Source organism: Gallinula chloropus, assembly GCF_964237585.1.
Source record: "Gallinula chloropus genome assembly, chromosome: 19".
Lineage (NCBI taxonomy): Eukaryota > Metazoa > Chordata > Aves > Gruiformes > Rallidae > Gallinula > Gallinula chloropus.
The window spans coordinates 12,841,878-12,868,140 of record NC_140104.1 but is presented as its reverse complement, the minus strand read 5'-3'; the positions used below and the strand labels follow the sequence as shown (position 1 = coordinate 12,868,140).

At 49.7% G+C, this 26,263-nt stretch overlaps 1 protein-coding gene and 1 pseudogene across 2 annotated transcripts; one reads left to right on the top strand and one right to left on the bottom strand.

Moving 5' to 3' along the window:
* The first annotated feature begins 3,081 nt into the window (after nt 1-3,081).
* Nucleotides 3,082-10,755, top strand: LOC311199085 (olfactory receptor 14A16-like; annotated as a pseudogene). Its single transcript has 3 exons — nt 3,082-3,387; nt 8,435-9,030; nt 10,399-10,755. The product of its transcript is annotated as an olfactory receptor 14A16-like (transcript).
* A 6,621-nt stretch (nt 10,756-17,376) lies between these two features.
* On the bottom strand, nt 17,377-18,345 carry LOC311199084 (olfactory receptor 14A16-like; the record flags this gene model as incomplete). The annotated part of the gene is made up of 1 exon (XM_084273124.1): nt 17,377-18,345. One exon carries the CDS (start codon nt 18,343-18,345, stop codon nt 17,377-17,379), a length of 969 nt encoding a protein of 322 aa, XP_084129250.1.
* Nucleotides 18,346-26,263: the final 7,918 nt, after the last annotated feature.

The window sequence follows — 26,263 nt, the reverse complement described above, 5'->3', positions numbered from 1 at the left end:
TTGGACATCAGGAAGAATTTCATTACTGAAGCATTAGTCAAGTATTGGAACAGGCTGCCCAGGGAAGTGGTGGAGTCATCATCCCTGGAGGGATTAAAAAGGTTCCTATAGATGTTGTGCTTGAGGACATGGCCTAGAGGTTGACTAGGCAGGGGTAGGCTTTGGTTGGACTCAATGACCGTAAAGGCCTCTTGTCAACCTAAGTGATTCTATGATTCTGTGGTACAGTTCCAGGAAATTCCTGTTCTGTCATGGTGGGAAAGCACTGTCATTCAGAAACATAGTTGAGTGGTTCTGCTGTTGGAAAGGTGCTTGTAAAATTTTTATAAATGTCAGGGGAAAATAAGGAAGAAAAAGTTGTGCACCTTTCCAGGCAGAGATGATGGAAAGAGAGCACAGCTCATCATTACACAGTGTCTGGGTCACACAAGACCAGGAGATACTGCATTAGCAATGGGATGAAGCTGGTCCATGTTATTGAAGCTTAGACAAACTAGGAGGGGGAAAAAACACAAACCCAACAGCTAAAAACCCTGCTAAATACAGTCTGGTCCTAACATGAGTTACATGGCCAGTGATATGCAGAATGAGCAGTTTGTTGCTGCTTCGAGACATCCAGTCATCACTTTCCAAACGGCATCATTGAGCTCCTGGTTCCTCATGCTGTAGATGGGAAATTTTAATTCTGGAGGAACCACTGACTAAAAACTGTCACTACCAGGTGCAAATGATGGAGAGAAGCTTCAGGTAGGTGAACACAGCAGTGATGAGGAACAGGGAGACCATGGCCAGGTGAGGGAGGCAGGTGGAAAAGGCTTTGTGCCGTCCCTGCTGCGAGGGGATCCTCAGCACAGCCCTGAAGATCTGCACATAGGACACCACAATGAACACAAAACACCCAAAAGCTAGACATACTCTGATTACAATTTCACTGAGGTAGGACCATGAGTGAGAGAGCTTGAGGATCTGGGAGATATCTCAGAAGAACTGGTCATAGGCACTGCCCTTGCAGAGGGGCAGTAACAATGTATTGGCCGTGGGAAGCAGAGCACTGTGAATCACAACACTGTGACAGTGTTTTTAAGAAGGGAAATAATAACCAGCAGCTCCTTTTTGCCACCAGAGAAAGGAGTGAGAAAGTGTAAGGGATTTTGCAGACAACAAGGTCAGTGAAGTAGGGGCACAAGGTCCTCCAAGCCTCATTGCAGAGATTCCCCTGCAGCCCGTGGAGAACACTATGGTGAATGAGGCTGTTCTCTGCAGCCCATGTTGGATGATGTGGAACAGTGATTCTACCTGCATCTGATAGAGGTCCCCAAGGTTGAGCATGTGAGGACACTGAAGGAGGCTGTGACCTCATAGGAAGCCTGTGCTGGAGCAGGTTGGCTGGTAGGGCTGTGGAGGACCGACGCTGGAGCAGCCTTTAATGATCTGAAGTTATGTGGGAAAGACTCACTTTCATGCAGGACTGTCTCCTGTGGGTGGGACCCAATGCTGGAGCAAGGGGAGACAGTGAGGAGCCCTCCCCCTGAGAAGGAAGGAGCAGCTGAGATGATGTGCGATGAACAGACCCCAACCCTCATTCCCTGTCCCCCAGTGCCACTCAGCTGGAGACAGTAGAGAGTTAAAGAGTGAAGTGGACCCTGGGATATGAAGGGAGAGTCATCGGTGGGTGTTTAAAAATTTCATTTCTCTAGGTTCTTTTCTCATTCCTCTGAGAAATCTTTGGATTGAGTGATGCAATATATTGATTTTATTGTTGGTGGCAAGTCTGTATTGCCAATGAGAGTAACAGCTGCATGACCTCCCCCTGTGCTTTCTCCCTGCATGATTTCACCCTGTCCTGATCATTCTGCTCCCAGGCAGAATGATCTCAGAGATGAGATCATAGAGCGATCCCCATGAGGCCTGAGACACCAGGAGGGACCCTACAAGAACTAGGATGGAAAGAGCTCATGGCAACCGGGCAGCGCTGCAGAGAGTCAGCTCTGCCCAGGAGCAGCTCCTCTGCCAAGCACACAGAGCTGGGGACACTGCCTGTAGGCACCGAGGGGAGACCTGTGAGGCTGAGAGTGCTGATGGATGCTGAGAGCTCACTGGAGGAGAAAGGTAAAGAGACTTTTCTTTGAATTTTCTGCTCTTGGTGACTGGGTGGGAAGTGGGAGCTGAGGTTTTCTCGATAACTTTGCAGAAGGCAGTGGAAACTCATTGCTCATTAGGGGTTGGACCCGATGATCTGGAGGTTGGACACAATGATCTCTCGAGGTCCGTTCCAACCCCTACAATTCAGCGATTCTGTGATTCTGTGACTTGTTAGAGATTCTCCTGAGCCCTGCACACACAGAGGTTCCCCGGGACAGTGCCCTGATGCCAGGAGGGGTCTGCAGAGCAGAGCTGAGCTCAGGGCAGTTTAGATGATGTCTGTGAGTACAGAGTGGGAGGTGACATGGGCAAAGAGAAGCAGCTGCAGGGACAGCTCCAGGCAGCAGAGACATTGTCAGGGAGGGAGAAGGAGCTGCTCTCAGCAATGCCTTGACAGTGGGGATTTGGTACCTCCCTGACATTCCTTGCAATGCAGACCGTTTCCCTCACCGACCCCCTGGTTTCTGCCACCCAGCACAGACTCTGCACACAGAGTTCCAGGGTTTCAGGCTAAGTCTTCTTCTTGGCAGCACAATCCGCAGAGAGTAAAAACACCTGAGTACCTGTCTGTCTGTCCCTGTATTTCCAGCCATGGCTGGAGCATTTCTCCCAGTTTCCCCCTCTGTCCTTGCTGCCTTTCTCACCCGGTTAATTGGAGCTCTGAGCACATCCATTGGTGGGGACGACCTTGAGATGACCCTCACTTCAGAACCCCCATCTACAGACATCCCACAGGACTTTCCTCTTTCCATCAGTGACAGACTCAAGCCAGCACAAAGCAGACCTCCCAAAAGGGACCTGATAAAAGTCTCCCTGAATACAAAGAGTCAACCTGGGGGCATTCCATAAATAGATAAAGGGATTTTCCTCAAAGAAAATTTCCCTAAATTCTCTCTACCTTTTCCTCCTTGGACAGGTCTCCTCACTTGACAGCAGCAGATGTCCAACAGCAGCTCCATCAGCCAGTTCCTCCTCCTGCCCTTTGCAGACACACGCGAGCTGCAGCTCCTGCACTTCTGGCTCTTCCTGGGAATCTACCTGGCTGCCCTCCTGGGCAATGGCCTCCTCATCATCACCATAGCCTGTGACCACCACCTCCACACCCCCATGTACTTCTTCCTCCTCAACCTCTCTGTACTTGACTTTAGCTGCATCTCCACCACTGTTCCCAAATCCATGGCCAATTCCTTGTGGGACACCAGGGCCATCTCCTACACAGGATGTGTGGCTCAAATCTTTTTCTTTGTATTTTGATCGTCACAGAGTACTGTCTTCTCACTGTCATGGCCTATGACCGCTACGTTGCCATCTGCCACCCCCTGCACTATGGGACCCTCCTGGGCAGCAGAGCTTGTGTCCACATGGCAGCAGCTGCCTGGGCCAGTGGGTTTCTCTATTCTGTGCTGCACACAGCCAATACATTTTCACTGCCCCTGTGCAAGGTCAATGCTGTTGACCAGTTCTTTTGTGAAATCCCACAGATCGTCAAGCTCTCCTGCTCAGACACCATCAGGGAAGCTGGGCTTATTATGGTCAGTGCCTGTTTAGCCTTTATGTGTTTTGTGTTCATTGTGGTGTCCTATGTGCAGATCTTCAGGGCTGTGCTGAGGATCCCCTCGCAGCAGGGACGGCACAAATCCTTTTCCACATGTGTCCCTCACTTGGCTGTTGTCTTTCTATTTCTCAGCACTGGTATGTTTTCCAATCTTAAGCCCCCCTCCATCCACTCCCTTTTTTTGGACCTGGTACTGACATTTCTTTACTCATTGTTTCCACCAGCAGTGAACCCCCTCATCTACAGCATGAGTAACCGGGAGCTCAAGGATGCCGTGTGGAAACTAATGACTGGATGTTTCTAAGCAGCAATAAACTGCTTACCTTCTTCTGCATATCACTGGCCCTTTTTAGTAGGGATTTTATTTATTTACAGTTTTTGTCTTTCTTCATTGTCTGAGCTATAATATGATGGGACATGTTTATCTTATTCCTAATGAGGTATCTGCACATCTAGTGTGACCCATACACTTTTTGATGAGGAGCTGGGCTCTCTTTCCATCATGTCTGCCTGGAATTGAGCAGAATTATTTTTTTCTTTTACTATCTCCTGACATTAATTAAATATTTAGAAGCACATTTGCATCAGCTGAATCAGTCGACTACTTGTCTGAAATGGCAATGCTTTCACACAATGACACAACAGGAATTTCCTGGAATTGTGCCATAGAATCATAGCACCACTAAGGTTGAAAGAGACCCTTACGATCATTGAGTCCAACCACAGCCTCACCATGCCTAGTCTGTGACCTGAAGCACAACACCTACATGCCTTTTAAATACTTTATGGGAAGCTGATTCCACCACTTCCCTGGGCAGCCTATTCCAATACTCTTCTACCCTTTAAGTAAAGGAATTCTTCCTGACATCTAACCTAACTCTCCCCTGGTGCAAATGGAAACATTTCACAGAATTGGAGAATCACAAGGTTTGAAAAGACCTTTAGGATTTTGTGACCCATGTGCAACAACACCAACTCCACTTGGTGTTGTTAAACCTCATCCCATTGGTCTCAGCCATTTGGTCCAGCCTGTTCAGATCCTTCTGAAGAGCCTCTCTCCCCTCAGGCAGATCAACACTTCCTCCCAGCTTAGTGTCATCTTCAGACTTACTGAGGGAACATTTTGATCCCTTCATCCAGGTCATTGATAAAGATGTTGAACAGAACTGGACCCAGGACTGAGCCCTGGGGGATGCCACTCATGACCAGCCTCCAGCTGGATTTGGTTCCATTCACCACCACACTTTGGGCCCAACAATCCAGCCAGTTTTGAATCCAGCTGTTCAGGCCAGTGGCAGTCAGAAGTTGTGACAGATGAAGGATCTTACAGGCCTGAAACCTCCTGAGGTTGTTGTCGTGGTTTTACCCTGTCTGAGAGCCGAGATCCACGCAGCTGCCTGCTCCTTAAAGAGCAGGGGAAGAGGGAAGGAGGGGTGGGTGAGAGGCAAGGGAAGGGAAAAGGAAGGGGCAAATAACCCCAAAACCAAGAAACTAAGAGGCCCGTGGGTTGGGATAAGGATAGTTTACTAAGATAACAGAAAGATACAATGTAACAATGCTGACAGGACTTTAGAGCAAAAATATATGAAGCTGTTGCTACACAATGCAGTTTCTCACCAAACCCACAGCTCAGGCCATGCCACCCAGAGCCGTCCCGGAACCCGACTGTCCCCCGAAAACCGCGCGTCCCAGAGCCGCCCCTGCTCTTCCTCCTCTCAGCCCCCTGTTTCCTGGGCAGGACAGAATTAGCATGGAATACTCTCTTTGGTCAGCTGGGTCACCTGTCCTGGCTTCACCCCTCCTTTCTCATGAATAGAGAAATATGAAGAGCTGAGAAAGTCCCTGACTGTCTTACAGCAACTAAAAACATCAGGGTGTTATCAGCACTGCTTTCATTTTAACTCCCAAACACAGCATTCCATCCACTGCTACAAATGAAGTTAACTCCATCCTGACCAAAACCAGGACAGTTGTGCACTAGTGGAACCAGTGAAGTTGACCCCCTTCACACGCTGCTTGGCCGTAGCAGGCAGCTGAGGAGAGAGATTTCATGGGTATTAAACTGTGTCATGTTTAAGTGCTGTTTGTTCTCAGAAAAATCTGTCCCTGCCTATGAGCACAGATGATGCCAGGAAGTGTTGGGAGTCCCAGGAGGCCAGTGAGGGCACTGCTGGGCTTGGGGAAGAGCAAGGTTCTCCAGACAGGGTTGGATCTGAAGAGACTGCTTTTCCTGCCTGTCCAGATCTCCTTAGGAGACCTCTGGACCAGCCCCCATTGCAGCATGCTGCTGAACTGTCTTCCATGATCAGAGATATGACAGAAACTTTTTTCCTATGAAAAAACCCTCCATTGTGAAACTCCTTTGAAATTTACATCATCCAAATAAAACCTCTCCAATTAGTTACACAAGTTCTATTTATTTTGAAGACAATTACGTGGAGAGCCATGCTTGTAAGGGCTTTCTGGTTGTTAATGAGCCCCATGGTGTGTTTTCTTCTGAGTCCACAGACCTCAGATACCAAGAGGAGAGTGAAGAAACCTCTCAAGAAGTTCAAGTAAAGAATAATGCTCAAACTGCCTTGAAGCATTCAGGAACCCTAGTGGAAGCCATTCCTGACAAAGCCTCCCCATGGGCTCCTTAGAGTAGACAACTGGAGGCCATGAGGACAAACACAGGCACAGCACAGGCAGCTCTGATGCTGAGGACACCCTGGCTTGTTCTGAGGAAGCAGAAATGCCAAGTGCTGACCCCCAGCCCCTGGGCAGGCAGATCCTGATCCTCACCTGTGTCTCAGGGAAAGACAGGGGTAACACATATGGTGACCTCCCCTGGGGTGGGTGCAAGGAGGCAATGATGCTCCATGGCCATGAGGACAATGTGTCTCCTCTGAGACCTCTGTGGCAGAGCCATCAGCCATAGCCAAGGGGGCAAAGACCTTGTTTCTCTCAGGACCTTTTAGCCTGGGCAGCACCCTTGGCCATCTGCAGGACAGCCCATCCCACACTACCCCATGCCTTTGCCTGTTTTCCTTCAGGCTGCAGGCATCAAAACCCCTCCCCCACCACACTCTCACCCCACAATATCCCTGCCTGTTCTGCTGTCTCTCCCTCCTCGCCTGCTGTTCCCACAAAGACCTCGTATCTATCAGGTGCTTTCAGCCTGGCTGGCACCCTTGGCCATCTGCACCACAGCCCACCCCACACTTCCCTCTCCCTCCTCACCAGCTGATCCCAGAAACACAAAGCCACCAGCTCACCCACACTTGCTCTTGAGTGATGTTCTGCACCACAGCCCTATCCTCAGAATGAGATTTCTTTATCTTCATGGCCACTCTGACCTTCAAAGCTGCAGTTTCACACGAACTTCCTTTCTTGTTTTCTTTCCATGTTGCACAGAGTGGGTTTCCCTCAGTCTCCCCTTCCCCAGGCTAAAGAAGCCAGGTCTCTCAGCTTTTCCACACAAGACCCCTAGCCATATCTGGGCAGACTTTTATCTGACAACGTGACAGTTCCTCCCCTTCCTCCAGACCAGGGAGCCCCACACTGGGACTGACTGCTCCAGACTTGGCCACACCAGTGCTGAGTCCACATGGACCAGAACAAGCCTTGTCTGTGTGGCCACACTCCTGACAGTGCAGCCCAATGTGCCCATGGCCAAATTCCTGTTCAGCTCCTCTGACTGCTATGGCTTCCCCTGCAATGCCCAAATTCTTCTCATTGCAGCCAGTTCTCCACCCATCATCTCTGAGCTGCCTTGATGTGGGGGTGTTGTGCTGGAAACTTTTCTCATGGTTTCACCTCAGGGGGGCGACAACATGAAAATAAATTCCACCCCAGATAATTAAGATCAGAATAAGAAGATCTCTTCTGGATGGGAATCTTCTTGATGTTTTTATTCAAATCTAATCCCAGAGTTTCTCAAGGTTTGTTTGAAGTGACGCTCCATTGTGTTAATGGTTCCTGTGTGCTTACAGATGGCTCTCCAACTTGTGGTGCCACTAACAAAGTGACAGCAACAGGTGTTAAAGAAGGTGAGAAATAAGAAATTAAACCAAGAGATCCTTTCTAAATGACATTGCAGTGGGCCACTGGAAGAAGCCTCATCTTCTCACAGCCTGCTCTCCCTTGTCTTGGAACAGAACCACAGTTGTAGCTGCCTGAGGGTCAAAACAGGAGGGCTCAACTCATGAGAATTCTTTTGGAGGATAGTGATGATGTTACTAGACTCAGACAATCACAGAGTACTCGGCTGAAAGGGAACTCAGGGTCTATTTGGTCCAACCATTTTTGGCAAGGGCTCAGTCTCAAGAAAAGCACCACACAGACCAAATGGCCCCACCCCCATCCCACGGAGTCTTACAAATGTCTGATGTTGGGGAATCCGTCACTTCCCATGGAACATTGTGCAAACCCTGGTTCTCAGGGTAAAAGTTTCTTCCTATGTCCTGTGGGAATCTCTCCAGCAGGAACTTGCACCCACTATTCCTCAGCTTTTCTATGTGATTCCTTCTAAAAACAGGAGTCTCTCCCTTCTTTGTAGACAGCCTTTCAGTACTGGCACCTGGTAATGAGGTATCCCCTCACCACCTCCACACCCCCATGTACTTCTTCCCCCTCAACCTCTCTATCCTTGACCTGGGATCAATCTCTATGTTAGTTCCCAAATCAATGATCAATTCCTTGTGGGACACCAGGGCCATCTCCTACACAGGATGTGCTGCACAGCTCTTTTCTCTTATCTTCATGGTATTAGCAGCATATTCTCTCCTCACCATCATGGCCTATGACCGCTACGTTGCCATCTGCCACCCCCTGCACTACGGGACCCTCCTGGGCAGCAGAGCTTGTGTCCACATGGCAGCAGCTGCCTGGGCCAGTGGGTTTCTCTATTCTGTGCTAGACACAGCCAATACATTTTCCCTTCCCCTCTGCAAGGGCAATGCTTTTGACCAGTTCTTCTGTGAAATCCCACAGATCCTCAAGGTCTCCTGCTCAGATGCCTACCTCAGGGAAATTGGAGTTATTATTTTTGGTGTCTGTTTATGTTTTGGGTGTTTTGTGTTCATTGTGGTGTCCTATGTGCAGATCTTCAGGGCTGTGCTGAGGATCCCCTCAGAGCAGGGACGGCACAAAGCCTTTTCCACCTGCCTCCCTCACCTGGCCTTGGTCTCCCTGTTTATCAGTACCGTCACAGTTGATCACCTAAAGTCTCCTCCATCTCCTCATCATCCCTGGACCTGGTGTTGGCAGTTTTATACTCAGTGGTGCCTCCAGTCATTAACCCCTTCATCTACAGCATGAAAAACCACAAGCTCAAGAAGGCCATTGGGAAAGTCTTTCAGTCACTTCCTTGCAAGTTGTTTTCCTAATTATTTGGGGGATGTGGAGGGCGAGTTGGGGGGTGGGCACTGCTCCCACCCTTCCCCTGCTGCACCGTGGGGTTCCACTCACAGCAGACAGTCCTCCATGAAGTTCTCCAAGGTGAGTCCTTTTCCATGGGGCTTCAGCTATTCCCCTGCTGCCCCAGCATGCGTCACTGCTATGGGTGCAGTCATAAATCACAGAATGTCTCAGTCTCTCAGGCTCAGACTGCACCAGCCTGGTCCTCCATAGAGTCACAAGCCCCTCCAGTAAATCTGCTCCAGCGTGGGTCGGTCTCTGTCTCTCCCTGTCTCTCCATGGGCTGCAGAGCCAGCAGATCTGCTGGCAAGGGCTTTCTCCAATGCGGGTCAGAGCATCTTCCATATGTTTCCACCCACTCCAGCATGGGGCCTCTGTATGGGCTGCAGGTGGGGTCTCTGCTCCTGTACAGGCTGCAGTGGGACAACTGGCCTCACCATGGTCTTCTCCACGGACCGCAGTGGAATCTTTCTCTCCGATGCCTGGACCACATCCCCTCCTCCCCTCTTCTTCTCTGATCATGGTGTCTGCAGAGTCTCTTAGATCTTCTCACTCCCTTCTCTGGTGGCAAAAGGTGTCTGCTTGCATTTGGGTTTTATCTCCTCAGTGTGGTTCACAGAGGCGCTATGATCATCTCCTGATTTGCTCGGCCTTGGTCAGTGATGACTCCAACCTTGAGTCCAGCTGGTATTTACTCTTTGGGCCTAGGGAAAGCTTCTATGTGCTTTCTGCAGAAACCACCCCTGCACAGCACCCTCCTCCACCAGAACCCTGCTACGCAAAACCACAACACTTATGTTCGTAAATAAATCCTTAGATCCATCTGTCCTCCTCTAAGGAATGAACTTGCTCTGCTTAGCTGTGTGCTAGAGCTCCCTGGAGATATTTGTGGTTGGCAGGGACTGGCCTCACTCAAAGGTGAGCAATTTACCCAGCTGGATTGAACCCAAGAATAATCTGCTAGGGACAAGGATGGACAGAGTTGAAAACTCACAGACCAGCTCCCACCAGGCAGTCGTTCTATCCCTCCCTTTTTCAACTGGACAGGAGAGAAAATAGGTATTGAGACACTTAAGAACCAAGATAAGGACAGGAAAACTCATTCAGCAATCAGCATCGTGGGCAAAACAAACTCAACCCAGAATAAAAAGAAAAATCTATTTCATAAAACACACACACACAATGAAAACAGAGTAGGATAATGAGAAATAAAACCCAATCTTAAAAAACTTCCCCCCACCCCTCCCTTCTTCTTGGGCTGAACTTTATTCATGATTTCTCTCCCTTCCTCCACCTTCCAGGTGGCACAAGGGAAGATGGAGAATGTGGGTTTCGGGCAGTTCATCATGAGCTGTCCTCCTTCTTGGGGGGACATTCCTCTCACTCTTCCTCTGCTCCAGCATGGGGTCCTCCATGGGATGCAGGTGGGATCGCTGCACTCCATCGTCTTCCATGGGGTGCAGGGGACAACCTGCTTTGCCATGATCCGCAGGCTGCATGGAAATCTCTGCTCTGCAGGGAAATCTCTCCTGGACCACTTCTTCTTTTGTGTCCCTCCCATTTCTGAGCCAGTGCTGCCTCTGTCTGCATCCTCTGAGCAAGCCTGGGAGACTTTCCCTGAGGCCCTGTACAAGGAGACCGGGTACAGCCTGGCGTGAGGAAGCAGGCAACGTTTAGCATCTCAGGTGGGTGAAGATCGCTCATGGGGGCACATCTGCTGAGCTTTTTCCTCTGCCCCCCTCACCCTCCAATAGGGCTGACCACCAGCAGCCCCATGGTACCTGCAGCACTGGAGCCGTGGCTTCTGTGGGGAGAGAATCCAGGTCCTGGCTTAGGGGAGGAGCTTCCTCCTCACCCACTCTGCCTGTCCCAGCCAGGGACGGCCCCTCCCTGCCTATCCCCGCATCCCAATGGACACCTGAGGAGTGAGGGAAGGGGATGTCTCTGTGATTCAGTGATGTGAAAGACCATACCACACTGAATACAGAGGAGAAGACCTGAATCAGTAAGGAGATCCTTACTTGCAGAATTACATATCTCTAGGAAAGCAGTTGAAACAAACTAAGGTGCATTAGGGACAAGGGCCAAAGGCTTAAACTGTACACCCTTTAAATCCTGGAGACTGGGACAACTCCCCACTGCAAAAATCTTATGCTGGGGGGAAGCTGCAGTGATGTCAAGTATCCCAACATCATGTAGTTGTACAAATAAGAAATTAAAGAATGGGGCCAATCCCAAGTTAGAGCTGCAAAAATTGGGAAAAGCCATAATTATAATGCAAAATGATACAAGTGCCTTAAAATTAGGAGACTTTAATGTCAATTCTACAGCCCTAAATGGGAGTTTGTGTTTTGACCCATGGAAAGAATCAGAATCATAGAATCATAGAATGGCATGGGTTGGAAGGGACCCCAAGGATCATAGAGTTCCATTCCCCCTGCCACAGGCAGGGACACCAACCTCAGGCCTGGGCCCCATCCAACCTGACCTTGAACACCCCCAGGGATGGGGAATCCACTACCTCTCTGGGCAGCCTGTTCCAGCCCCTCACCACTCTCTCTGTAAAAAACTTCCCCCTAATATCTAATCTAAACCTTCCTTCCTTTAGCTTTAATCCATTCCTCCTTGTCCTGCCAGTGTCTACCCTTCTAAAAAGTTGATTCCCCTCCTGTTTCTCTGCTCCCTTCAGGGACTGGCAGGCTGCAATGAGGTCCCCCCCACAGCCTTCTCTTCTCCAGGCTGAACCAGCCCAGCTCCCCCAGCCTCTGTCCGTAGGGGAGCTGCTTCAGCACTCTAATCATCTTTGTGGCTCCTCTGAAGCCTCTCCAACAGTTCTATATCTTTCTTGTGTTGGGGCCCCAGATCTGGACACAGGACTCCAGAAGGGGCCTCATGAGGGCAGAGCAGAGAGGGATAATCACCTCCCTATCCCTGCTGCCACCCCTCTTCTGATGGAAAAGGAAAAACTTCCCGTCAAAACACTCCTATACTAAGTGGGTGTCCACTCCCTGTAATGTCCCCTTTATGCTGAGCATGTTGTAATTGGCAAGGAATACCTCTTTGGCCAGTTTGGGGCACCTGTCCTTGCTGTGTCACCTCCCAGCTTCAAGCTGTCCCCCACCTTCTCCCTTCTCAGTAGCAGGGCAGTATGAACAACTGCTTGGCAACAACTGAAAACACCAGTGTGCTATCAGCACTGATCTCATCCCAACACCCAAACACAGCATTCCACTGGCTGCTAAGAAGAACATTAATTCTATCCTAGCCGAAACCAGGAGAGGCCCCAAAATGCCATGAAATGAGCTCTTTCTGGTCAGCTGTGCTGCCTTGTCACACACACTCAGGTCAATTGTTCCTGGGGGTTTGGCACCCTGCAGTGAAAGACTGTGTCTCGTGGCCCATTCTGGTTCCAGGTGATTTTGGTGAGGGAATAGCTGAGGCACCATCTCATGGCCCTTGTTGCCTGTGCACAGCTTTGGACAGGCCTGTGTCTCCCTGGTACCACTGGCAGGGGTGGGACACAGACATTAAACCTTCAGGAAAAAGAGGTGGGTACTGGCCCCATCAGTCCCACCTCAGCATGGCTGTGCCTGAACTCAGCAGCTCTTGATTCCTCTGCTCAAGCCAGCGGTGATGGGAGAGGGAAAAAGACCTGGAGACAGGGCCTGGATAAGAAATGCCACCCCACCAGATGGAAGTCCCCAGGCCTTCCAGGCTCATCCAGCTCAGACAGCCCTACCTGCTGCCACTGAGGGGTATTTCCTACCTGGTATGTCATCTTCACCAGAGCTCATGTCCAGCACCTCTGGGAGGTGGTTCAGCAGGGGCAGTGCACATAGCCCTCCTCACCCCACACACAGGCCCTGGATGGTCAGGGCAGGCCCACAGTGCCTGAAGAGGACAAGTGCTCCAGTTTCAGCTTGTACCTGCCTGGGGCTGGGGACTCAGGGATAAAGCACACTTGGAGATGCCAGGGACCAAACCCAGGACCTCCCATGTGAGAAGTGGGTGCTCTGTTGCTGAACTATATCCCCTTCATACCCACCAGCAGGAGAGATGAAGCAGTGCTGATATCCACACACTATCGTGGGTGATCCTCAACACAGCTTTCTCAGTTGTCCCAGGCACATCAGAGGTCTGGCTGCAACAGAGCTCTGGAGGAAAGGTGCTGCCACTCAGGCCTCAGCTTCAGGGAATGCCTCTGACTGGGATGACAGTGTCCTCTGGTCTGAGAGCCAGCTGAAGGGGGTGTGTGAGGAGAAAAGCAGTCTGTGCACGATGGAGTCTTTGCAGAGACCCTGCAGTGGAGAGATCTAGATCCCTGTGGAGCAGGGAAGGAGCGAGAGCTGGACACCAGCCCAGAGGAGCACTGAATGGAGAATCCTGCCAAGGAGATGCTGAGGACTCATGGTGCTGGAGGAAGGCTCAAAGCTGCAAATCTACAGCCATAGACCAGGGACAGTGGTCTGGTAAGAGGTGAAGGAGAAAGCAGGGCTGGGTTCTGTCCAAGTCAGAGGTAACCTCCCCAGGCAGCCAGCACAGGTGATCTGAGTTAGCCTGGGCTGTTTTCCACACACCTGACATCAGTCCCCCATAAAGGGGCTGGTCAGGAAGGGGCTCTCCTGTGCTGCTCTGGGACAGTTCAAGTGTGGCCAGAGCATTGGGTTGGTCCTCATGTCAGTGCAGTGCTCAGTGTTATCATCTCATTGGGTTGGTAAAGTTGAACCAGGGACCTTTAGATCTTTGATCTAACACTGTCCCAGATGAGCTATTTCAGCCCTGCCCCCGCAGCCCTTGTCCCTGTGCCACCTGTGCCAGGTCATAGGTGAGGAGTGCTCCTCAGTGAGGTCCCCAGGGGAAAGCTGTGCCCAGCCCCAAGCAGAGAGGACCTGGCTCCTCCTGGCCTCCAAGGCCAGGCGGGCTCCAGCTTTGGTGGAGGCTAGCTTACAGATCTCCCTGTTCTACTGCAGATTGGCTCAGCCCATGGCAGATGGTGGGGCTGTGTTCCACCCCTGAGGCACTTGATTCCAGGTGTACTGGATTCCCTTTCAAGTGAAAGCAAGCTGTGACCTGTGAGTGCCCTGGTGCTGGACATGTTAGAACTCCAGAATGAACTGGAGTCAAATATAGCCAAGTGGCATGGCAGAGTCGACATTGCAAATGCTTTTTTCTCAATTCCTTTGGCGGTTGAGTACAACCACTGGCTGGCTAAAAACATATCCTGTGCCCCATGCCATTGCCCAGAACACTATCCTGGGTCTTGAGAAGCCAGTCCTCTGGCAACATGGCACTGCAGAGGGAATTGAGTCAGACAATGAGACTCATTTCTGGAATAATCTCACCTGGGCCAAAGACCATGGCAGCGAAAGGATGTAGCATATTCCCATGCACCAACCTCCGGGAAAACGGAGAGGTACAATGGACACTAAGAACTGCAATACGAACCATGGATGGTGGAACCCTAAAAAACTGGGATATGCGTTTAGCCATGTCCACCTGATTAGTTAACTCCAGAAGGTCTTCCTTCCAAGGTCTTCCTTCCTCCAATCAAACTGTTCCTGCCCAATCAAAACTCCCATGTAGTGTATTAAGGGATAAAGTCCCTGTAGTGCACATGAAAAATCTCTTGGGGAAGAGAGTCTGGGTTATCCCTGCTTCAGGCAAAGGCAAACCTATCCATGGGATTGCTTTTGCTCAGGGACCCAGGTGCATTTGGTGGGTAATGTGAAAGGATGGAGAAGTCCAGTGTGCACCCCAAGGGGATTTAAATTTAGGTGAGGACAGCTGCTAAATTGCTGCTGTATAATGGATCAGTCCATGGCACATGGTGTAAATCACAGAATCACAGTATCACAGGGGTTGGAAGGGACCTCCAGAGATCATTGGGTCCAACCCCCCTGCCAAAGCAGCTCCCTAGGACATATCACTCAGATAGGCGTCCAGATGAGTCTTGAATATCTCCAGAGATGGAGACTCCACCACTTCCCTGGGCAGCCTGTCCCAGGGCTCTGGCACCCTCACTGTGTAAAAGTTCTTCCCCATGTTGGTGCGGAACTTCCTGTGCTCCAACTTGCAGCCATTGCCCCTTGTCCTGTCCCCACAGACCACTGAAAAGGGGCTGCCCATTTCCCCTTGCATCCCATACTTAAGATATTTATAAGCATTAATAAGGTCCCCCCTTAGTCTTCTTTTCTCCAGGCTGAACAGTCCCAGCTCACTCAGCCTTTCCTCACAGGGGAGATGCTCCAGGCCCTTCATCATCTTCGTATCCCTTCTCTGGACTCTCTCCAGAAGATCCCTGTCTTTTTTATCCCAAGGAGCCCAGAACTGGACACAACACTCCAGGTAGGGCCTGACCAGGGCAGAGACTTCCTTTGACCTGCTGGCCACTCTCTTTTTGATTGCCCCCAGGATCCCATAGGCTCTCTTAGCCACCGAGGCAGACTGCTGGCTCATGGCCAACATGTCACCCACCAGGACCCCAAGGTCCTTCTCTGCAGAGCACCACTCCAGCAGGCAACCCCCAGCCTGTCCTGATTCAAACAGTTATTTCTTCCCAAGTGCAAGACTCTACACTTGCTTTTATTGAACCTCATTTGTTTCTTACTGCCCAGCTCTCCAGCCTGTCCAGGTCTCACTGAAATATTGTATAAATTACATGAACCAGCCAAATCAACTGAAAGTGTAAGATCCAGGCATGATGTAGATGGTGTGAAAAAAGGGGTGGATAACGTCCTGGTTCCGGCTAGGATGGAGTTAACTTGCCCAAGGAGCCAGCACAGGTGAGCTGTTTTCCACACCAGGTGACATCACTGCCCCATAAAAGGGGCTGGGAGGAAAGAGGCAGGCCTGCATGGCTCTGGGACAGTCTGAGTTCCATCTGGCATTACGTCAGGGGTTGGGTTGGTGCAGTGTTCTGTGTCATCACTGTGCCTGTATTTTGTCATGGGCTATGTTGATCTTCCCCTTTCACTGTCCTTATCCCAACCCAGGGGGCTATGTCTGCTTCTCCTCCCAGGGGAGGGGGTTAGTGAGTGGTGTGTGGTGCTCAGCCATTTCCTGGAGATGAAACACGACCCCAGGAAAAACCTGAGCCATGCATGATGGACAGGCTCTCCCTCCCCGAGGGCAGGGAGTCAGGGCTTGGTGTTTGGCTTGATGAAACACATCAAGGCTTTTCTCAGCATTAGAATCACCTGAACTTTCTTCTGCCTGCCTCTGAAGAGGGACCTTGAACAAAGATGTCCCTCAGGCACTGTACCCTTACAATCCAACCTGCCCTCACCTCAGCCTCACACAGCACTTCAGACCAGTAGTAATAGTAAGGACAGGGGTCTTCTGGCTTTTTATTGGGTTTTGGGTTTTGCTCTTCTGTTACTGAGCTGTTTTGAAATGGTCATCTCCTGATACAATATGCAGTGATCCTACACCCTGTTTCACACCCTCTTAGGTTGGCTTCAGCTGATGAGCTTTTTGGCATGTTGCAATACAGTTGTTACAGAAGAAGTACCAGGGCTTATCAGCTTTGTTCACTCCAGCTATTAATGTTTACATTGCTAGTGCTAAGTTCCAACTAATGTTTTCCAAAACACAAGTCCATGGGGAAACTTTGTTGGTAACAGCCCTCAGGGGGATAAATCAATACTCCAAGAAACTTCAGTGTTTGCTTCTGACTTTGCCTTCTTGAGCAGCTAATGAAATCTTTCATCACTGTTAAGCTAACCCTAATATAACAAGGGAGATTTCAGTGCACATTTAATGGAAGAGGATTTTTGCTATTTAAAAGGCTATTTATAAATGTTTCTTTTACAGAGAAGAGGTGATAGCAACATTCTCCAGTTCATATAGATCCACATGATCACTTAACGAGGTAGGAAAAGCAGTCTCCTTAGAGTCCAACACAATATTAAAAACCTTTCTCCTCACCTCCCCAACACCACCATCTCTCTCACTGGCCACCTGGGATGGGCATCACTTTTCCTGACATCAGACTTCACTGAATTGCACAGCTAGATGCAAGAGGTCCTTTGAACCAACTCCCACCTGCTTTCCCAGAGAGCTGCCTGCTCACAGATACAGAGATTTCTCTCATTACCAAGAATCCAAAGTTAAATAGGATTCAGTCCAGGAAACCATAAACCACAGACTGAAACTGGATGTGCTAAGTGCAAGCAGTACCTGCTGAGCTGGGCCTTCCACAGTGACCATCCATGAAAGAGAGAGAGGAAAGGACACATATAAACACAACACAGAATTGGCTAAAGAGGCACTGAGAAAGACTACTGGAAGATGGGGAAATTTTTAGCTCCCTGAAACTCAAAGCAACAGGTCCACAGTTTCTTGAGCTTCTTCAGTGCATCTTTGATCTCCTGGTTCCTCATGCTGTAGATGAGAGGGTTCACTGCTGGAGGCACCACTGAGTACAGAACAGTCACTATCAGGTCCAGGAATGGGGAGGAGATGGAGGGGGGCTTAAAGTAGGCAAACATGCCAGTGCTGACAAGAAGGGAGACCACGGCCAAGTGAGGGAGGCAGGTGGAAAAGGCTTTGTGCCGTCCCTGCTCCAAGGGGATCCTCAGCACAACCCTGAAGATCTGCACATAGGACAGCACAATTACAATAAAACACACAAAGAATAAACATGCACTAAGTACATTAGGCCCAACTTCCCTGGCATAGGAATGTGAGCAGGAGAGCTTGAGGATCTGTGGGAGTTCACAGAAGAACTGGTCAACAGCATTGCCCTTGCAGAGTGGCATTGAAAATGTATTGGCTGTGTGCAGCACAGAATTCAGAAATCCAGTGATCCAGGCAGCTGCTGCCATGTGGACACAAGCTCTGCTGCCCAGGAGGGTCCTGTAGTGCAGGGGATGGCAGATGGCAACGTAGCGGTCATAGGCCATGACAGTGAGGAGATAAAACTCAGCTGAAATGAAAAAGACAAAGAGAAAGGCCTGTGCAGCACATCCTGTGTAGGAGATGGCCCTGGTGTCCCACAGCGAAATGATCATCGATTTGGGAACGGTGGTGGAGATGGAAGCCAGGTCAAGGATAGAGAGGTTGAGGAGGAAGAAGTACATGGGGGAGTGGAGGCGGTGGTCACAAGCTACAGCAATGGTGATGAGGCCATTGCCCAGGAGAGCAGCCAGGTAGATGCCCAGGAAGAGGCAGAAGTGCAGGAGCTGCAGCTCCCATGTGTTTGTGAATACCACAAGGAGGAACTGGCTGATGGAGCTGCTGTTGGACATTTCCTCTTTCTAGGCATGGGGCACTATTTAGGAGGAAAACACAGTAAGATTTCTCTGAATGAACTCAAGTGCAAGTCCCATGGATACTCCTCCTGCTTCACACACCTCTTTTTCCAGGATTTTCCTCTGCTCTGTGGCTGGTGTCCTGGTTGATGCTGGCTGAGTGCTCCATGAGGAGCAGGGTCTCTGGTCTCAGTATGGTGAGGAGTCAGCCCTGGCACTGGGGCTCTGGCTGCAGATGAGTTGGTTCATGTCTTGGAACCCACAACCCTGAGGGCAGAGGTTTTGCTTGGAGGAATAGGGCTTTCTCATAGGAAGGTGTCTGCAAGGGAAGGGCTGATATAGGGTTTCCTGAATTCTCCCACCACCAACATTTCTGGGTTTGGTTTCCTCTCATTCCCACACATTATCCCTGATGCCTGGAGATTTTCCTCTTGGCAGATGTTTCCCTGTCACATGGCTTTTTCCTGTCATCTCTCACAAACCCCATCACAAGCTCTGTGGACTCACCTTGGCCCTAAAAACACATCTGCCCTGCTGAGGGTTGGTCCTTACACCCAGAACCTCTCCCCCAGTACTGTTGCAGGTTCTCCAGGAAGCTGAGAGCTGAACCTAGCAGGCATCAGAGTCCTTTCCCCAGGACAAAGCCCCCCAGGCCACAGGAAAGCTGCTCAGGAAAGTGCTGAGATCTCCGGGGGTACACCTGGCTACCCCTGCAGCCTACCCCGGGAGAAAGAACGGGTCATATCCTTGGTCCTTCTAATAGTGAAGCAGCAAATCCTTGTCCTTCTGCTCTACACCAGCCGTTGGATGTGCCAGCTCTGGGACATCCCTTCAGGATTCTCTTGTGCGTTGCCCTACACACAGAGACATAACATGTCCACAGCCATGAAGATTTCTCTGTGAGCTCTGGGCATCCTCCCACCCAGATTGCTTTTAACCTCTCTCTGTCTGCCTTGGAGCCTGCAGGCAGTGCCCTCAGCCCTGCTGCGCTTTGCAGAGGAGCTGCTCTTGGCAGAGCTGCCTCTCTTCAGCACTGCCTGCTTGCCAGGAGCTCCCTCCACCCCAGGAGCCCAGCCCAGCTCAGCAGCAGCAGACCAGCCCAAGGCACCACTTTCTCTGCCCGCTCTGGGCTCACTGCAGATGTCTCATGGGCTGGCAGCTCCTGAAAGGCACCAGGGTCACCCCTGGGGAACATGCTGCAACATCGCCTGATGTAATAACTCACAGTGGAGAGAGACTGATTCTGGCAGCATGGCTTGTCCTTCCAGAGGGAAGTTCTCTATGGAAGGTGTGAGTTTCCTTCTGGACACTGATATTCTTTATCCATAAAAAAGACAACACACAGATAGGGTCAGGGAGAGGTCTGCTTCCCTTGTGCAGAGCAGGGATTCAGCAGAGGCAATGCAAGCATCTCATCCTGACTAGGAAGCCCTTGGGTTGAAGCAAGTTTCAGCTCTCCACTTTGACCTCAGACCAAGAGGAGCTGGGAATCCTCCTGGTTGGCTCCAGGTGAGCACAAAAGAGTTACCAATGAGTGAGGCCCTGCTCTGAGACCTTTACCTTTATTCAGCAGGGACTCAGGTGCTCACATACAGATACTTTGTGATGACCGAGGTATCAGGGGTGGTCCAAGACACTATCCAGTGTTTACAAGGTATGATGGAAAGTCTCTGAGAAATACACCTCCTTCCTGAGCATCAGCTGAGGGCGAGAGGGAAAGGAGGATATCCTTGGCCACCCACAGTGACCCCAGACTTTTAGGGCACCTGAAAGTGCTTTGTGAAACTTCTTCCTGAGATGATAAAACCAAGGAGTGCCCCAGGTCTCTCTCTCTCTCTCTCTCTCTAGTGTATTCAGGAAGCTCAGCCACTATAAAGATAATGCACATCCACATCTCCGTACTGAAGACTTTTGTGTCAGAGCTCTCATTTTTATGCCATTAAATAATTAACCAAAAAAACCCGTCTAGTACCATGCCAGGTGCCTGGGTGCCCTAGACAACTCCATTCAGTGGGCAAACACAGCACCAAACCTCCAGGAAAGCCTAGAGCTGGTGTGGGGCAGACAGCCCAGGGTGTCCCAGAGGGGTCTGGTGACCTGAGTGAAAACACCATGACACAGATGCAAGGTCCATGCCATCTACACTGAGGGTGATGTGAGGCTGGGAGGCAGGTGATGCCAGGATGCCCTTCCTTGTACCTGTGTTTGCAGCCCTTGACTGTTCTCCTCACTCTGAACCTTGGCTCATGAACTTGGTGCCAAGAAGAAAGAAGTTGATAAGAACGGAATCAGAATTATCTAATGGTTTTGGTTGGAAACAACTCTTTGAAGATCACCCAGTCCAACCCCTCAGCCATGGTCAGGGACACTATCCACTAGACTTGGTGTCTCAAAGCCTGTCATAGGGGTTCAAACCAGGGAGATTCAAACTGGACCCCCTTGCTTTCTAAACTCCTTCTTAGAGAGGAGTCTGGTTGTGGCTGGATCTAATCCTTCTCTCAGACCTGCCTTTCCCATCCTAGCATAGAGTTAACCTTTTCTACCCACCCTAGGGGCAAGATTTACCCTTGCTTAACTCATTTATTCTAATAACTACACCAGTGAGGTTAGCTTCTGTACTCCTGTGTGGTGCTCAGGAGTAACAACAGGACGTCCAAGCAAAGCACAACTGTCGTGATGAGAGGGAAGAATGCTGCCAATCAATGTGATTGATAAAGCACTTCAACTTCATTGCAAGCACACACTTCCTTTTATACTATTCCTTCCACGGGTTATACTTGTTGTATTCTAATTGGCTCTTAACTAAAGGTTACATTTACACACTCTACCCATCCTGCAGCCTGGGGATCATGTCTCTTTCTCAGTCCCAGGAGCACTGAATCCTTATCACACCTCCTGCTCCCACATCCCGTGGCCTTGCTGCATGATACAGAAGAGTATGCTGACCGATTGTTGACCCTTCTGTTCTCACCAAGACGGCGTGGGGCCTGGTCTTACTAAGTTAGAGAGGCGACTGCTTGAACAGCTGCTCCACAGGCTCATGGCCTTGCTTCTCAAGCCATTCTGCAACAAAGATACATTGATACAAGTCTTCTTCTCTGAAGACATTCAAAACCCACCCGGATGCATTCTTGTGTGATTCAGTCTAGGTGATCCTGCTCTGGCAGGGGAGGTTGGACTAGATGATCTTCTGAGATCCCTTCTAACTCCTAACACTCTGCAATTCTATGATTCTGGGATTCCTATGCAAGGGAACCATCCTAAAGTCTCCTGACATCATTTTCAGGCTCTACCTGTGTCCACCTTAGCAAGTGCTAAATATCCAGGTACCGATTCAAATCAAAAGGTTTGAGTGCTGGTAGATGTTCCTGGCCTAAAACCTCCCCAGCTCCAGTACCCTTAGGACTCAGGCCTTTCAAAGACAACAGAATCATGCCAACAGTGCCTGATGTCATCTTCAGGCTCTATCAGCGTCCAGCTTTGAAACTGCAAAATGCCCAGCAATAAAACCTCCAAAAGAAAATTGAGGGCTGAAAGATCTTCCTGCCCTGAAACATCACTAGGTAGCCCACTAGCTGCTCCAGTTCCATTTGGACTCAGGTGGGTCCTTATCAAGGGAATGGTTTTAAAAGCGCCTGATGCCATTCACAGGCTCTACCAGCGTCCGTCTTCTAAACAGCTAAACATTCAGCAATATCTCCCAAACAAAAAGTGAGAGGGCTGAAAAAAAGTTCCTTGGAATAAAACCTCCCCAGGTAGCCAACTAGCAGCCTTAGTAACCTTGGAGCTCAGGATTTTGCCCGCTTGGAGAACAGTCCTAAGAGTGCCCAATGTAATTTCTGGGCTCTACCATCGCCCTGGTCTGATCTCTGCCTCCTTAGCACACAAGAAGCCCCTGTAACCTCGAGGCTCAGGGCTCTCCTTTCCTAGGGAATGGTCCTAAGAGTGCATGATGTCATTTTCAGACTCTACCAGCATCCACCTTTGACCCTGCTCAACATCCAGCAATAGCTCCCAAACAACATTTGCAACAGCGTAATAATCTTCCTGGCTGGAAACCTCCCACTGTAGCCCACTAGTACACCCAGTAGCCTTGGGGCTCATGGCTTTCAAAGATCACTGAATGGTCCTAAGAGTGCCTGATGTCATTTTTGGGCTCTACCAGCATCCATCTTCAAAACTGATAAATGTCCCATGAAAACTCCCTAAAGACATGTGCAAGAGCTGAAAGATGTTCCTGGTCAGAAACATTCCCAGGTAGCCCACTATCAGCCCTTGAAACCTTAGGATCAGGGCATTGCTAGCCACAGGAATGGTCCTCACAGGGGCTGGCATCATTTTTGTGCTCTACCAGTCTCCAATTTCAAAACTCCTGAACCTATAGCAATATCTCCCAAACAAAAGGTGACGAGATGAAAGGTATTCCTGACCTAAAACCTCCCCAGTAGCCCAGTAGCAGCACCAGTAACCTTGGGGATCAGGGCTTTACTTTGCAAGGGAACAGTCCTAACAGTGTCTGTGTCATTGTCAGGTTATACTCTCGTCCAACTTGGTGGCCCTGCCCTGGACTCTTTCAAGGAATTCTCTGTCCTTCTTGAACTGAGGGGCTCAGAACTGCACATAACATTCCAGGTGCGGTCTCATGGTGGCAGTTTCTACTTAGTAGGGCTTTTAGTTGTTTTTTTTTTTTCCTTCTAGATTGTCTAAGCTATAATAACATGGTGCATGTTCATCCCATTCCTAATTCAGTATCTCCTGGTTTTCTGTGACCAAGACATTTTTTAATGATGAGCTGTGCTCTCTTTGCATCATGTGTCCCTTCAAATGTGCACAAATCTGTTTTTCTTTCATTTCTCCTGACATTTATAAAAATTTACAAGCACCTGAATCACTCGTCTACTTGTCTGGAATGGCAATGCTTTCCCACCATGCCAGGTACTGCACCTAATATAAGAGACTGACCCCAACCTCTCTACATCCTCCTTGATGGTGGTTATAGAGAGCTACAAGGTCTTCCCCAAGTCTCCTTCTCTCAAGACTAAAAAGCCCAAATTTCCTCAGCCACTCCTCATAGGTCTTGTGCTCCAAACCCTTCACCAGATTCGTTGCCCTTCTCTGGACATGCTCCAGCATCGTAAGTTCATTCTTGTAGTGAGGGGCCCAAAAGTGGACACAGTACTCAAGGTGTGGCCTCACCAGACATGAATATGATGGAACAATCACTTCCATTCTCCTGCTAGTCAGACCATTCCTGATCCAGACTCTTGGCCTTCTTGGTCACCTGGGCACAGTGCTGGCTCATGTTCAGCCAGGTCCTTTTCCTCCAGGGAACTCTCCAGCCACTCTGCCCCTGGCCTGTAGTGTTGCTTGGGTTTGTTGTGACCAAAGTGAAGGACTCAGCACTTCTCCTTGTTGAACCCCATAAAACTGCCTTCTGCCCAACGATCCAGCCTGTCCAGGTTGCTCTGCAGAGCCTTCCTGCCTTCCAGAAGGTCAACATTCCCACACAATTTGGTGTCATCTGCCAACTTACTGAGGGTTCACTTGATCCCCTCATCCACATCATTGATAAAGATGTCAAAGAGTCCCAGCACTTAGCCCTGGGGAACACCACTTGTGACCTGCCGCCAGCTGTATTTGACTCCATTCACCACATCACTTTGGGCCCAGCCCTCAGGAAGTTTCTCACCCAGATATGAGTATACCCATCTAATCCATGAGCAGCTAGCTTCTCCAGCAGGATGCTGTGGGAGACAGAGTCAAGGTAGACAGTCCAGGTAGACCACATCCACAGCCTTCCCTTCATCCACTAAGCAGGTCACCTTGTCATAGAAGGAGATCAGGTTGGTCAAGCACGATCTGCCTTTGCTAAACCCCTGATGACTGGGCCTGATTGTCCTGCAAGTGTTGCATGATGACACTCAAGATGATTTGTTCCCCAGCACCGAGGTCAGGCTGACAGGCCTGCAGTTCCCGGGGACCTCCTTCTGACCCTTCTTGTAGATGGGTGTCACATGTACCAGCTTCCAGTCAGGCGGAACCACCGCGGTCAGACAGGCATGTAGGTAAATAAGGGAAAGTGGCTTGGAGAGCACTTCCACCAGCTCCCTCAGGACACTCAGGTGTATCCCCTCCGGAGCCATTGACTTGTGTGGATCTAAGTGGCTGAGCAGGCCACTTACGAATTCCCCTGGGATTCTGGGGGCTTTGGTCCCCTTCCATCCCCATCTTTCCTCTCAGGGGTCTGGGTATCAGAAGAGAAAGTGGTCTCTACTAAAGTCTGAGGGAAACAAAGACATTAGCACATCAGACTTTTCTTTGTCCTACATCACAGTGGTTCTCCCCACGTCCAGTAAAGGTGGGAGATTCTCCCTGGTTCTCCTTTTGTTAGTAATGTATTTATAAAACTAATAACAACAGGAGGGACAGGGAGAATCTCCCACCTTTATCATAGGTCACAAACAAATGTTAAGAGGGCTGAAAAAGTTTCCTGAAACCTTCCATGGAAGGTCACAAACCAAACCAGTTACCTTGGGGGTCAGGGCTTCGATAGCCAAGATAACAGTCCTATCTGCAACCTGGGGTCTCAGGGCTCTCATAACGATCCCAACAGTGTCTGACTTCATTTTCCAGCTCTACCAGCATCCACCTTTGAAATGTCCGAACACCCATCAATAGCTCCCAAAAAAATGGGGCGACGGAGGAAAGATGTTCCTGTTTTTAAACCTCCCTATGCAGATTACAAGAGGTCCCAGTCATCTTGGCACTCAGGGCTTTTGTAGCCCAGAGAACGGTCCTAACATGATGACGTCATTTTCAGGCTCTTTCAGGATCGAATTTTGAAACTTCCAAATATACATCAACAGCTCGCAAAGGAAAGGTGTGAGGGCAGAAAGATGTTCCTGGCCTGATACCTCCCCAGGAAGAGTACAAGCACTCCAGTAACCTTTGATGTCTGAGCTTTCCTAGGAGAACGATCCTCACATTTCATTTCCCAGCTCCACCAGCGTCCACCTGTGAAATTGCTAATGGCACAGTACTAGCTCCAAAACAAAAGGTGCGAGGGTGGAAAGATGTTCCTGGCCTGAAACCTCCCTTGGTAGCCTAATAACCACCAGGAACCTTGAAACTCAGGGCATTTCCTAGGCATGAGAACAATCCTGATGTCATTTTTGATGTCAGAAAGCCCTTACAAGCATGTCTCTCCAACTCATTGTCATTTAAAAAACTCAGCCTTTTACAACAACTTGTATTTCTGTTAGGTCCTGGTGATGACGACTTTGAGGGATTTTCCCCGAAGGACCTTTTTTACGTCATGCGTATTTTGTGTCATGGCTCAGTTGATAGAAGTGACAGCAGCGTTCTGTCAGGGGTATTGTCTCATAAGGAGATCTGGAAAAGCAGTTTCTTCAGATCCAAGCCTGTCTGGAGAACCTTGCTCTTCCCCAAGCCCAGCAGTTTCTCACTGGCCTCCTGGGAGTCCCAACACTTTTCCTCAAATCATATGTGCTCACAGGCAGGGACAGATTTTTCTGACAACAAACAGCTGTTAAACATGATGCAGTTTAATGACCATGAAATCTCTCTCCTCAGCTGCCTGCTACGGCCAAGCAGCGTGTGAAGGGGGTCAACTTTCAGAGGACATTCTCTCCCAGAACAGTTTGAATCAGATACATAGAAAGGTCATTTATCAACACACTGCACTTCTGACAGAACAGTTCATTAGACTTCTGAGGGATGGGACATTTTCTAACCCTGTGAAGCTGAAAGCAGAAACCAGAGAGTTGAAAGGCATCTGAATGACCACGAGCAAGCAGATATGGAAACCAATGAGCAAAGTGAAGTGCAAACATCTGTCTAGTTTGCTGAAAAGATGTCCTTAGGCATGGCCACTGCATCAGGAGAGGTGGAAACA